The 13,955-nt window shown below is 39.8% G+C and overlaps 1 protein-coding gene across 2 annotated transcripts in view; it reads left to right on the forward strand.

The window, feature by feature from the left end:
• RFTN2 (raftlin family member 2) overlaps positions 1–13,955 on the forward strand; it is a 65,755-nt gene that overhangs the window by 16,620 nt on the left and 35,180 nt on the right. For both annotated transcript variants that reach the window (XM_061149079.1, XM_061149080.1), the window contains 3 exons: positions 72–186; positions 3,884–4,160; positions 6,443–6,646. In XM_061149079.1, coding sequence (XP_061005062.1) covers positions 72–186; positions 3,884–4,160; positions 6,443–6,646 — 596 coding nt within the window. The remainder of the gene's footprint in view (positions 1–71; positions 187–3,883; positions 4,161–6,442; positions 6,647–13,955) is intronic.

A 13,955-nucleotide genomic window follows, 5' to 3' on the forward strand; every position in this document is an offset into this window, starting at 1 on the left:
CATTTTCACGTGAACTTATTAGCTAAAAATTAGCAATTGGCTTCCAATCATAAACATATTCTCTGTTACAGCACGAAGCATTCAACAGCACCCAGTGGACAAAGACGCCCAAGGCTTGTGATTGAGGAATGTCCTCTAACTTATGAGACACAAACAAATGGCGTAACAAAAGAACTGATAGAAAAGGTACTAAAATACATGTTTTTTATATTTCTTTATCAGTTTCCTTTCCTGCTTTAAAAAGAACAGGGAAATGATAGGTGACTTTGTTTTCTAGACTTTAAAACAAATTGAAGCACATTACCAAATTGTAGAATTAAAAACAGAAATAGAGGCCAGTGAAACAGAATGGAAATGCCAGAAATAAATTACTACATATATAAAAAGTTTCATAACAAACCTGATAAATAAAATGGAGGAATAACCATTACTTAGTAAATGGTGCTGGGTAAAATGGGCAATCGATCGGTAGAAAATAGACTCCACACATTTCACATAAAATAAAGAGGTAAGTTTTTCAAGTTCAAAAAATCCAAAAGAAAATGAAAGACTGGACATATTTAATTATAAAAGTAGGTTGAGGAATTTGAGTTTGAATATATAATTATATACTAGGAAAAAAAGAATCCAGAGAAATGGTCAAGAAATGTGCCTTACGGAAGCTTCATTTTCAGAGTATATAGGAAATGAACACAAAAGCATGAAAGTACATTCAGTCTTGAATGGACCGACAACCCATAGAAAGTACAAAAGGAAGCACAAATAATGAAAAAACATTTCGCAAAGGGTTCAACCTAACTAATAATTTTTAATGTAAGTAAAAACTGAGAAGTAATACCTCACCAGTATGAACTGAGAAATTAAATTGAAAATATTAAATTCAGTGCTGTAAAGACCTTTAAGAAAAAATTCAAATATATTCATATACAATGCAATTATCATTGGAATAAATTAGTACAGTGAATATCAATTTGGTAATAAAAATCATAAATCTTGTTTTATTTTTCTTTTTAGGAATCTATTCCAGGAAATTAACTGAAAAGGGAAAAGTCATGTTTATACAAAGATACCTTAATCAACAGTGAACAGGGGCCAAATTCTCAACAACTGGAAAACTGAGAAGGAGGCAATGGTCTATCAATAAGATAGAATACTTTATGGGCATTGAACATGACAAGTACATTGGCTGTTGAGAGAAAAAAATCTATTCAATAGAACTTAATAAACCTAAAATGAAAAATTAAACACTATATGTATATTGATTGAAAAAATTGTACATTCATAAGTATTTGAAGTTGACAGGATTTGATGGCTAAAGTTTGGATTTTTTTAACTTTAGTTGCATTGACATATGTGTAAGGTTTAGCTTTATTTAAATGAATACAGCCAAAAACCTAAGGCATTTCCTGTCAAATAAGAAACTGTGAAATTTGTTCACTGTTTCTATTGTATTGTTCCCAAGCTTTAAATGACCATGTGAGTAAGACTATCTGTGGCTTGTGTTTTGCCAGTTATAGCAGCTAAGTATTTCCCATTTAGATATAAAGTCACCATTCAGTAAGGTTTTTTAGGAACAGTTTTCAAAACTAGATTTTTATAAACAAGGTACTCACACTATTTACTACTGCTATTCTGGGAAATATTTTTTTATGGGAATAAATTCACTCTAGAAACAAAAAATGAAACTGCTAATTTAGTCTTAATAGATCATCATGAGAGCCCTTGTTTTGCATTTGACTTCCTGAACAAAGTTAAAGATCTGTTTAAACAGGAAAGTCCTGTTATTTCAGCAATTAGAGTAATGGGGTTATTTTATGAAGAGAACAGCTTCAGGAAACATAGCATGTGAAATGTTTGAACATTGCCCCGTGTATGAACAAGAGCAACAGATAAGTGCCAAATACTATTTTTGAACAAATATTTTATATAAAGAGTCGACTATTGAACAGCTAGATGTTATTTTAATATTATGTCAATGTTTGCTCTTTTTTAAATTTAGATTTACAAATGTTTTCCCTAGGATTTCTAAATAAAAAACATTAAAAACATCAGTCTTCCAAATTAAAAATGGAAAAGACAGTAATATTCCGTGAGATAACCAAACTTTTCCAGACAAAACTTTTCAGTAATAGAGAAAGCCTTCTGCACTTTTTCATCCAAATCAACAAATAAGACCTAGAAAAAGCACTTTGACCTGCCTCCTTACCACATCTCCTCTCCTCTCCCAAGAGTCCTGATATAAAGAACAATTTATGGTTATTTTTTAGGCTTCTTGCAGTGCTACAATCTTAATGTGTTCATTTATAGGAGTAAATGATACTGTGTCAGCAGTGTTTGTCCTAGCTCCATATACCCACACCCTCTGCCTGGCTCAGAATACCCTCCTATTCAGCCAGAGCTAAGTTACAGTCGGCCCCTTTAAGTGGATATTGCTGCCTGATTTCACCCTGCTGCTGCTGCTTTTTTTTAAAAATATTTATTTATGCGGCTGCACGGGTCTTAGTTGGGCTTCCCCAGTGGCTCAGCAGTAAAGAATCCGCCTGCAATGCTAGAGCCGTAGGAGACACAGGCTGGATATCTGGGTCTGGACGATCCCCTGGAGGAGGGCATAGCAACCCACTGCAGTATTCTTGCCTGGAGAATCTCATGGACAGAGGACTCTGGCAGGCTACAGTCCATAGGGTTGCGAAGAGTTTGTCACAACTGAAGTGACTTGGAACACATACGTGGTCTTAGCTGTGGCATGCAGAATCTTTAGTTGTAGCATGCAAACTCTTAGTTGTGCATGTGGGATCTAGTTCCCTGAGCAGGGATTGAGCTTGGGCACCCTGCACTGTGAGCACGGAGTCTTAGCCACTGGACCACCAGGGAAGTCCCTCACCACTCTGCTTACTGGCCTTTTTCATTCCCTTTCATTTCTGACTATAGATGTTTGCACTTGCAATCTGCATCATAACTCTTTCTTCCCCTTCCAAGTAAATTTAAAACATTTAAAGCAGTGCCAATATAAAAGATGTTGCTATTTCTTCATTTTAACGTACGTAACAAATACTTATAGAGCACCTGTAGGTACAAAACATTGCAACATGAAAATGAGTAAGATAGTGCCTACCCTCAGAAGAATTGTGTTTAACACAGGAGGAAGACAGGACACAAAGAGAACAAAGAAAGATGCAAAAGCAGAGAAAGAAATTTGCCAAGTGTGAAAATAGTCACTCTTAAGCTCTCAAATGGTTTCACTGGCATCCTCATGTGTTTCTGAACGCTACTCAGTAACTGACAAGATTGAATCTAAGTATGTGTATTTGGCCCAGAAAGGAGACAATAGCTTCAAGATATGAGCAGATCAGAGTGGGAGAATGAATTTGGCTTATGTATACACATACACATTTGTCAAGAATGTCTTTTAACATTTTTCTTTACCTACATCAAGCAAACAAAGCTGCATGTTTTCTGCTTTTAAATTAATGTCTCTTCTTTATTAATTAAGATGTATTTGGTAATGTTATTTCTGAGCATTTCTTAGAATAGTTTTATATTTTACTTCAACTGCAGAAACCATTGTTAACAGGGCTGCAAAAATCATGCTATAGAATTATTAGCTCTTCCCAAATAATAACCTTTTGGAGAAAATACAATTCTTGTTTTCATAATTTCTAAAGTGTATTAATTCTGTTTGAAGAAGTCAGAATAATAGTGTGACACTGTCTTAGGCTTGGTGCTGTGTTAGAGGTCATTAGTTTGTTTATGAATAGGCCTTTAGTTACTGGTCGATTTACTCCTTTCCTAACGGATTTCCTTAATAAGCCTAAAGATGAATTGATAAAGTAATCAATGTAAATGAAGTTTACATTTTGTTCTACCATCTCTTTTTAAACCTCAGGTTAATGTAGCTGCTAAAAGAGGAATGAGATTTGTTGGATTCATATCACAGCACTCCCCATCACTTAAATTCTGCAATGGAACCAACCACGATGGAGACATTGAATCAACACTGCACGTGAGACACAGTCCAGAGGAAAACTGTAAAAACTGGAGTGAAGGAACATTAAGTGGGCAGTCATCTGAAAGTGGAGTCGAGGAAGAACTACATCATGAAAGTGGACATTGTCAAATGGAACGAGATGGCAGCCCCAGTCTCTCTAGATCAAGAAAAGAAGGTAATAATAGACAAGAAGAGTAGAAATAGGATCTATATTCGTTTAAATTTAGCAAAAATATGTTTTGAAGGGTTTTTAACAAATATGAGACAAATTATATCTCTAAAGCCTAATGAATAAACTTGTATAAACTTGTCTTGATTTTTTTTAATTATTACAGATGGATGTAAGGTAGGGCAGTTTTCCAAACAGTTATCCCTGGTGTGGTCATACACCATCCACGTAATGAAACTTTGTGTTAAAAATTGGGTTCCATTTAGTCATGAGCCAACACCTCTGTAAAATGGAGGCTGTGCATGTGTACCAAAAAACTGATTCTGTAAAGAAAGCTGTTCTGATTTATGTTTTCCCCTAAAAAGAGTCTGTGAGAATTTTAGTTTTGGCCTTTCCCATTTCATGGATGGTTTTCACCTTTGAAGTTAATTGTCTTCCTTTAATTATCAATTAGAATATGAGAACACACATCATGGTGAAACAATTAATGTAACAATAGTGCCTGCATCCTTACATAACTTTAAACAATAGTTTTATTCTTCTTTGCAGCTAGCAAGTCTTCCCAAGAAACTGAGAGTATTTTGGACTGTTCTAAGTTTTCTGATATTTTTATGGGCGTGCTTTAAAAAGCACTAATAAAGAAAATCAAAAACTGTATAAACCTTAGAATTAGGAGTTTACAATCAGACTGCCTCAGTGTCTTTATAGAAAGGTGTTGCTGTGATAAATAGAAATGAGATGTCTACAAAAGTGCTTATTCTGCCTGGCACAGAATAGACTCTTTATTAAGTTAGCTGCTATTAACTTATCCTTTGATCAGTCTTGGTGCTGAGGCCACATGCACTGGTGGTATCAGCTTTCTGGGTTGTGAGATTGCTCAATATTTGTGCATGGCAGACACTCATTGGACCATAGTCAGCATGGCCTCCTTAAGAAAGAACCAAGAGCATTTCCCAACTCATCATCTCACCACCTCACCACCACCAACACCGTTCCATTTTTTTTAAACCAGTTCTTTAGCTGACTACCACCCTGATTTTCCTGCAGTGTGAAAAATTTAGGAATGTAAGAGTGAACAAGTGTTGGAATTATGGTCAGAGAGCTACCTATTATATTCTGTCCACATGTGTGCTGCATGCTAAGTCCGACTCTTTGTGACCCTATGGACTATAACCCACCAGGCTTCTCTGTCCATGGGACTCTCCAGGCAAGAATACTGGAATGGGTTGCCATGCCTTCCTTCAGGGGGTCTTCCTGACCCAGGGATTGAACCCCAAGTCTCTTGCATCTCTTGCATTGGCAGGAGGGTTCTTTACCTCTAGCGCCACCTGGTATCCATGGCTACTTTTAAACTCCTGCTCATTCCCATCCTGAGTTTGATTAGATCAAATGTCTGTTCCTCATCTTTTAAATTAATTATCAATCTTTAGATTCTGCCTTCTATTTAGTTTATTTTAAAACCCTGATAACTGTTCTATGCCAGGGCTTGCTTCTTAACTTTTGGTGCAGGGGGTTGAGAGTAGACACATAATAAAGACTTCTTGGAGAGTCTGGTGAAATCCATGGAGACTCACCCAGAAAAACACACATAACACACATATTCCTAATACTGTCTCTGATGCAAATGACGTTAGACTTCCTAATGCACAACCAATGATGTGGGTCCATGGACCTCCAAGTTAAGAATTTGCTAACTTAAAGGAGAATGCATTCTGGAGTCACTTTCATATACGTATCCAAGGAATGAATAATGTTTGTAATAATAGAAATTCAGTAATAATATCTAATGCCATCAGTAGGAGAAAAGTAAACTCTAATGCGTTGTAACAGTTAAACTAAATAAACAAGACCTACATGTATTAATTACACTTCTAAAGCATCATGCTGAACAAGAAAATTAACTTATAGATTGAGACATACAACACACCATTTTTAAAAAATTTTAAATTGCAAAACATCATTTATGTGTATAGATATGTATTTTAAAGAAGAGAAGTACTTGCATGAGAATGATTAACGCCAAATTCATTACAGTAGCTATTTCCGGAGAATAGGATTAGGGGAGATACATCGTGAGCCTTAACTACATATATCTCTCATTTCCTTGAAAAAGCTCTGACACAAACATGACCCAAAGTTAACAGTTGATAAAACTTTCATGGTAGGTAATTTTATTATTCTCTATGCCTATTTGTATGCTTGAAATAGCTCATGATTAATTAAATTTAAAAAAAACCAATTTTAGTAATCCTTTCCCTTTTTTCTTCCTTCTGAACACCTATTCTCAGATAACAAGTTGTATACAGTCTTCAATGTTTTTGATGATGAATCAACCTGCTGGAACTATCAGGAAGGCATCCTGTCAATGAAAGTAACAAGAAAAGGCTCTGTCATTAGTACACTTGATGCTGATTGGCTGGAGTTAACTACATTTTATTATAAACAAGGCTTGTCTTTAATTGATTCTTTTGTATGCTGGGAAACATCTAAAGGTAAGTTTTATATTATGGTATGTTGATACCTAAAAAATTTGACCTGTGTCAGAGTTGGAGGAAATGTTTTTGCCTCTCAAGTTCAATGGCTAAAAGGACAGATATTATTACTAAGAAAAAAGATTCTAATTATTGCACAGTTCAGTTTAGTTCAGTCACCCAGTCATGTCCGACTCTGCGACCCCATGAACCATAGCATGCCAGGCCTCCCTGTCCATCACAAACTCCTGGAGTTTACCCAACCTCATGCCCATTGAGTCGGTGATGCCATCCAGCCATCTCATCCTCTGCCATCCCCTTCTCCTGCCATCAATCTTTCTCAGCATCAGGGTCTTTTTAAATGAGTCAGCTCTTCCCATCAGGTGGCCAAAGTGTTGGAGTTTCAGCTTCAGCATCAGTCCTTCCAATGAACACCCAGGACTGATCTCCTTTAGGATGGACTGGTTGGATCTCCTTGCAGTCCAAGGGACTCTCAAGAGTCTTCTGCAACACCACAGTTCAAAAGCATCAATTCTTTATAGTTTTATTCTTAATTCTCAGCTTTCTTTATAGTCCAACCCTCACATCCATACATGACCACTGGAAAAACCATAGCCTTGATTAGACGGACCTTTGTTGGCAAGGTAATGTCTCTGCTTTTTAATATGCTGTCTAGGTTGGTCATAACTTTCCTTCCAAGGAGTAAGCATCTTTTAATTTCATGGCTGCAGTCACCATCTGCAGTGATTTTGGAGCCCCAAAAAATAAAGTCAGCCACTCTTTCCACTGTTTCCCCATCTATTTCCCATGAAGTGATGGGACCAGATGCCATGATCTTAGTTTTCTGAATGTTGAGCTTTAAGCCAGCTTTTTCACTCTCCTCTTTCACTTTCATCAAGAGGCTCTTTTGTTCTTCTTCACTTTCTTCCATAAGGGTGGTGTCATCTGCATATCTGAGGTTATTGATATTTCTCCCGGCAGTCTTGATTCCAGCTTGTGCTTCATCCAGCCCAGCGTTTCTCATGATGTACTCTGCATATAAGTTAAATAAGCAGGGTGACAATATACAGCCTTGATGTATTCCTTTTCCTATTTGGAACCAATCTGTTGTTCCATGTCCAGTTCTAACTTGCTTCCTGACCTGCATACAGGTTTCTCAAGAGGCAGGTCAGGTGGTCTGGTATTCCCATCTCTTTCAGAATTTTCCACAGTTTATCGTGATCCACACACTCAAAAGCTTTGGCATAGTCAATAAAGAAGAAATAGATGTTTTTCTGGAACTCTCTTGCTTTTTCGATGATCCAGCGGATGTTGGCAATTTGATCTCTGGTTCCTCTGCCTTTTCTAAAACCAGCTTGAACATCTGGAAGTTCACGATTCACGTATTGCTGAAGCCTGGCTTGGAGAATTTTGAGCATACTTTACTAACATGTGAGATAAGTGCAATTGTGCGGTAGTTTGAGCATTCTTTGGCATTGCCTTTCTTAGGGACTGGAATGAAAACTGACCTTTTCCAGTCCTGTGGCCACTGCTGAGTTTTCCAAATTTGCTGATATATTGAGTGCAGCACTTTCACAGTATCATCTTTCAGGATTTGAAATAGCTCAACTGGAATTCCATCACCTCCACTAGCTTTGTTCATAGTGATGCTTCCTAAGGCCCACTTGACTTTGCATTGCAGGAAGTCTGGCTCTAGGTGAGTGATCACACCATCGTGATTATCTGGGTTGTGAAGATCTTTTTTGTACAGTTCTTCTGTGTATTCTTGCCACCTCTTCTTAATATCTTTTGCTTCTGTTAGGTCCATATCATTTCTGTCCTTTATTGAGCCCATCTTTGCATGAAATGTTCCCTCGGTATCTCTAATTTTCTTGAAGAGATCTCTAGTCTTTCCCATTCTGTTGTTTTCCTCTATTTCTTTGCATTGATCGCGGAGGAAGGCTTTCTTATCTCTCCTTGCTATTCTTTGGAACTCTGCATTCAAATGGGTATATATCTTTCCTTCTGTCCTTTGCTTTTCACTTCTCTTCTTTTCACTTCTCTTCTTTTCACAGCTATTGGTAAGGCCTCCTCAGACAGCCATTTTGCTTTTTTGCATTTCTTTTCTTGGGGGTGGTCTTGATCCCTGTCTCCTGTACAGTGTCACGAACCTCTGTCCAGTTCAACAGGCACTCTGTCTATCAGATCTAGTCCCTTAAATCCATTTCTCACTTCCACTGTATAATCATAAGTGATTTGATTTAGGTCATACCTGAATGGTCTAGTGGTTTTCCCCACTTTCTTCAGTTTAAGTCTGAATTTGGCAATTGCACATGCAACTTTAATATAAAATGTTAACAATCCTGTGTGGTACTATTGTAATGTTTGCTGTTGGCTTGTAACTATCAAAAATAGACAAATCTCGATGTGATCAACTAGTAGAATTTTCCAAGTAAGAGGTACTACAGCAGCCCAGTCAGGAGGCATATGATGGCATTTAACAATTACTATCCAAATTTATTACACTAGCCCAGTTTTGGATCAGAAAAGGCAATGGCAACCCACTCCAGTACTCTTGCCTGGAAAATCCTGTGGACGGAGGAGCCTGGTAGGCTGCAGTCCATGGGGTCGCTGGGAGTCAGATATGACTAAGCGTCTTCACTTTCACTTTTCACTTTCATGCACTGGAGAAGGACATGGCAACCCACCCCATTGTTCTTGCCTGGAGAATCCCAGAGACAGGGAGCCTGGTGGGCTGCCGTCTATGGGGTCGCACAGAGTCGGACACGACTGATGTGACTTAGCAGCAGCAGCCCAGTTTTGGATACTACTTACTTTGTCTTCCTCTCTAAACCCGACTCCTCCTAAAATTTGTATAGAAAAATAAACTTTGGTTCAGAAAATGATCTATATTTATTTATGCCGTTCCCTTATCTTTCTTCTCTATCTAATCTTTTAGTTACAATGGATATGTAATCATTTGTCTATCACAAAAACAAGCTAAACTTTCCAAAAATTATTTCTAAGAAAAGCATTTTTTGTTGTTGTTGTTTTTTAAAGAGATTAGTGCTAAAAGAAAAGAAAAAAAGATAGTAAGGAGACTGGAAAAATGCATTAGGAAGGATGGAGTTTATGCAGATCAGGATAGTTAGGGACCGTGATTCACTGAGGTTAGAGAGAGGAATGAAAAAGCAAACCAGATGAGATCTCAGTAAACCTCATTATTATTAGATCAGCCTAGTGACGCCTTAACTAATACAACTAAAGACTTTGGTTATTTAGAATTGTCAAGTGTTGTTCCAATAGGTCCCTTTAACTAGTAAGCAAGAGTAAGGGTCTAGCTCATCGGAGCACCCAAAAATACTTCCCCTTGCATAGTGTTTGGCACTTAGCAAGTACTCAATAAATATTTAATAGTATTTTTGGTTATTGGAAACTTCTTCCAAGTTGATCTTTTATGGAAACAGCCAGATCTGATATAAAGCCTGTGGACTTTAGGATTTAAACAGAGTTTAAATTCTGTGTCTTCTACTTAGAGCTGTGTGACTTGGGAAAATTAGCTGAGCTCACTGAGCCTCAGTTTCCTTGTAAAAACACTTCTACTAACTGTTGTGAGAATTTGGTAAGATATACTATGTACAAAGTGACTCCGCAGTGCCTCACCCACTGTCAGAGTTCATTTTCTGGGATGGGTTCTCTCTCCTGACACAAGATGTTCTTACAATACTTTTAGTATGAATCAGCTGTTTGGAGGTCAGTTTATGCTTCACACATTTCTCTCTCTGTGTCTATGTCTTGCTCTTCCCTCCAAAGAGTCTAAGTTAGAGCCATTCAAAAAAGGGGCTGGGGAGTGTGGAATTCCCTGGCAGCCCAGTGGTTAAGACCCCACGCTGTCACTATCAAGGCCTGGGTTCCATTCCTGGTCGGGGACTAGGATATCCTGCAAGCTGCGTGATGTGGCCAAGAAAGGCTTTAAAGAGCCATTCCAAAGTTTGGATTATGACTAATTGCTGAAGGAAAGACAAAGAAATCCTCCTTTCACAAGGTCTTTCAGGCATCCCTGCCTTGAGCCTTGCTGGTGGAAATAAAATTAGCCACAGCAGTTGCCAGCCAGAGGCTCTGTAGGGCCTTTGTTCTCAAAGCCTCAGAAGCTATTTAGAGAGCCCCAGGGAGAGTCTCTCGCTGTCAGCAGCTCGGGAATGTCTCATTAGGCGTGTTGCATTGCAGGCCATGCCAAGCCCTAATGAGCCATGGTCTGTAAGGTCTGGCGACTGGGTGTGTCACTCGGGACTTTCCTGGGAGTACACAGGGAAGCTGCGGAGGGGAAATTGTGACCCGTGCCCAAGTCACCATGAGAAGCAAGTCAGAGGAAGCAGGGCTGAATCGGCCACTTTGTCCTAGGACATCTGATGCCTGACATCCAAAGCACGTAGGGGACAATGCATATTTTGTTTTGTCTTGCTTCCATCCTCTTCCAAAATACTGTCAGAAGCCAGCCCACACATGAGAAGTACAAAACCAGATATTGCTCAGAAATTTAAATATATTACTCCACAAATCTCATTCTATAAACTTCTCCAGAAAGAGAGAAGTGGGGAAAAAAAATTTAAGTCAGGAAAGTCATGGTGGAAATGTTGTAAGGTCTGTGAAATTCCTCTTCAGTGCCCTTCCCACTCACTTTCAAAACCTTTTCTGTTTTGAAAAGTCCCACACACAGGGGCACCCAGGGACCCTCCTGCTGTTCTTCTGGCCCGAGGGTCTCACTGCATAACCTTCTCCTGTTCCTGACCTTCTCCAGCATCTGGCCTTCTCCAAACTGGCCTGCAGCTGGGTTCTCTGCATGCTTACAACTTCCAAATGAACCCAGAGGAGCCTGCAAGAGGCGTATCCAGTTATGCCAACAGAGACAAAGCACTTTATTCTACCAGAACATACAGAGATCGAGCGGGCAGCTGACATGGATGAGATGGCCAACCCTGCCAACTGGTACAGAACACACCGCCACACACAACACAGCCCGTGGGGTTATTGCGCTTCACTGGCCTGCCAGCGCCCGCCACCCTCAGATCACAGCCTCTGCCTACCTCTGGTGTACCCACATCTGACGGCTGCATTGTCATGTTTTGTGGATTCTTTTCAGACTCCACTTACAGTCATTTCAGTCTCTTCATTCCTATAAAAATGCTTGTGTGGAGTTGGAGATGTATCAGGATGAGGAGTAGGGTAGAGTAAGGACCCTGAAACATGTGTGTATTCATTTCATATACACATGTATATATGTGTGTGCTACTGTGCATAGTTGCTCCATCGTGTCCGACTTTTGCAGTCCCAGGCACTGTAGCTCGCCAGGCTCCTCTGTCCATGGGGATTCTCCGGGCAAGAATACTGTAGTGGGTTGCCATGCTCTTCTCCAAGGGATCTTCCTGACCCAGGGACTGAACCCAAGTCTTCTTCATTTCAGGCAGACTTTTTACTGCTAAGCCACCAGGGAAACCTCATATGTATATATATACACACCAGGCCCTAGGCCTGGCACATAGGGTTTATACTGATGAGCAAAATGGACATCTTCCCTATTCTTAAAAGCTAACCACAGGACTTCCTTGGCAGGCCAGTGGTTAAGACTTGTGTTTCCACTGAGAGGGCACAGGTTCTGTCCCAGGTCAGGAGAAACTGAGATCTCACATGTTACTCACAGCAAGGCCAGAAAAAAAAATTGAGAAGCAGTGGATCAGGTCAATTCTTTGTAACTTTTTCATATTATGCACACATGCACACTCAATGACTTTAGTAGTGTCCAACTCTTTGTGATCCTATGGACTGTAGACTGCCAAGTTCCTCTGTCCATGGGATTCTCTAGGCAAGAATACTGGAGTGGGTTGCCATTCCCTCCTCCAGGGGATCTTCCCAACCCAGGGACTAAACCTGTGTCTCCTGTACTGTGGGCGGATTCTTTACCCACTGAGCCACCTGAGAAGCCCTCTGCACACATAGAAAATGATAATATTGTACATCATGAGAAATGCCAGGCTGGATGAAGCACAAGCTGGAATCAAGATTGCTGGGAGAAATATCAATAACCTCAGATATGCAGATGGCACCACCCTTATGGCAGAAAGTGACGAAGAACTAAAAAGCCTCTTGATGAAGGTGAGAGAGGAGAGTGAAAAAGTTGGCTTAAAACTCAATATTCAAAAAACTAAGATCACAGCATCCGGTCCCATCACTTCATGGCAAATAGATGGGGAAACAATGGAAACAGTGAGAGACTTTATTTTCTTGGGCTCCAAAATCACTGCAAATGGTGACTGCAGCCATGAAATTTAAAGACACTTGCTCCTTGGAAGAAAAGCTATGGCAAACCTAAATAGCGTATTACAAAGCAGAGACTTTACTTTGCCAACAAAGGTCCGTATAGTCAAGGCTGTGGTTTTTCCAGTAGTCATGTTTGGATGTGAGAGTTGGACCATAAAGAAGGTTGCGTGCCAAAGAATTGATGCTTTTGAACTGTGGTGTTGGAGAAGACCCTTGAGAGTCCCTTGGACTGAAAGGAGATCAAACCAGTCAATTCTAAAGGAATTCAATCCTGAATATTCATTGGAAGGACTGATTCTGAAGCTGAAGCTCCGATACTGGGCCACCTGATGCCAAGAGCCAACTTGTTAGAAAAGACCATGATGCTGGGAAGGGTTGAAGGCAGGAGGAGAAGGGGATGACAGAGGACGAGATGGTTGAATGGCAGCACCGGCTCAGTGGACATGGGTTTGAGCTCCAGGAGATGGTGAAGGACAGGAAAGCCTGGCATGCTGTAGTCCATGGGGTGACAAAGAGTCGGACACAATTGAGCGATTGAACAACAACAATATTGTAGGACACATGGATATAAGAAGAAAAGCTGCTTTGGGCAGGAGGGGGTGCCCTGTACCTTAGCTCATCTGAACCCCATTCTGAGCACACCAGTGGGTGGGAAGGTCTGAGATTCATGCTGTTAAGAGATGAGTCAGTTTAGGACAGTTGTTAAGTAATTGTTCAGAATTGTCACCTTACCCCAATACCTGGAATATAACACACCAAGCACCCCAATGGTCACTCCCCATGAGGCCTTTCCTGCCACCCTCCCCAGCTGCCGCTTCTGTCAGGGAGAGTTTCTTGAGAGATAGAAATAGTCCCTTCTGGGAAGTATCATTCTTCTGTGGCTCTGAGGACCAGCATGGTCCCTAAGAAAGCTCAGCCAGGGGACTTGAGCAACTCTAAAGTGAGAAGGAATGTCTTTTGTTTTTAACTGAAGTTATAAAATACGTAGAACAAGATGCATTAATATGCATAGAGCTGAATAGAACACAAATGTTCA

Source organism: Dama dama, chromosome 8 (assembly GCF_033118175.1).
Source record: "Dama dama isolate Ldn47 chromosome 8, ASM3311817v1, whole genome shotgun sequence".
NCBI lineage: Eukaryota > Metazoa > Chordata > Mammalia > Artiodactyla > Cervidae > Dama > Dama dama.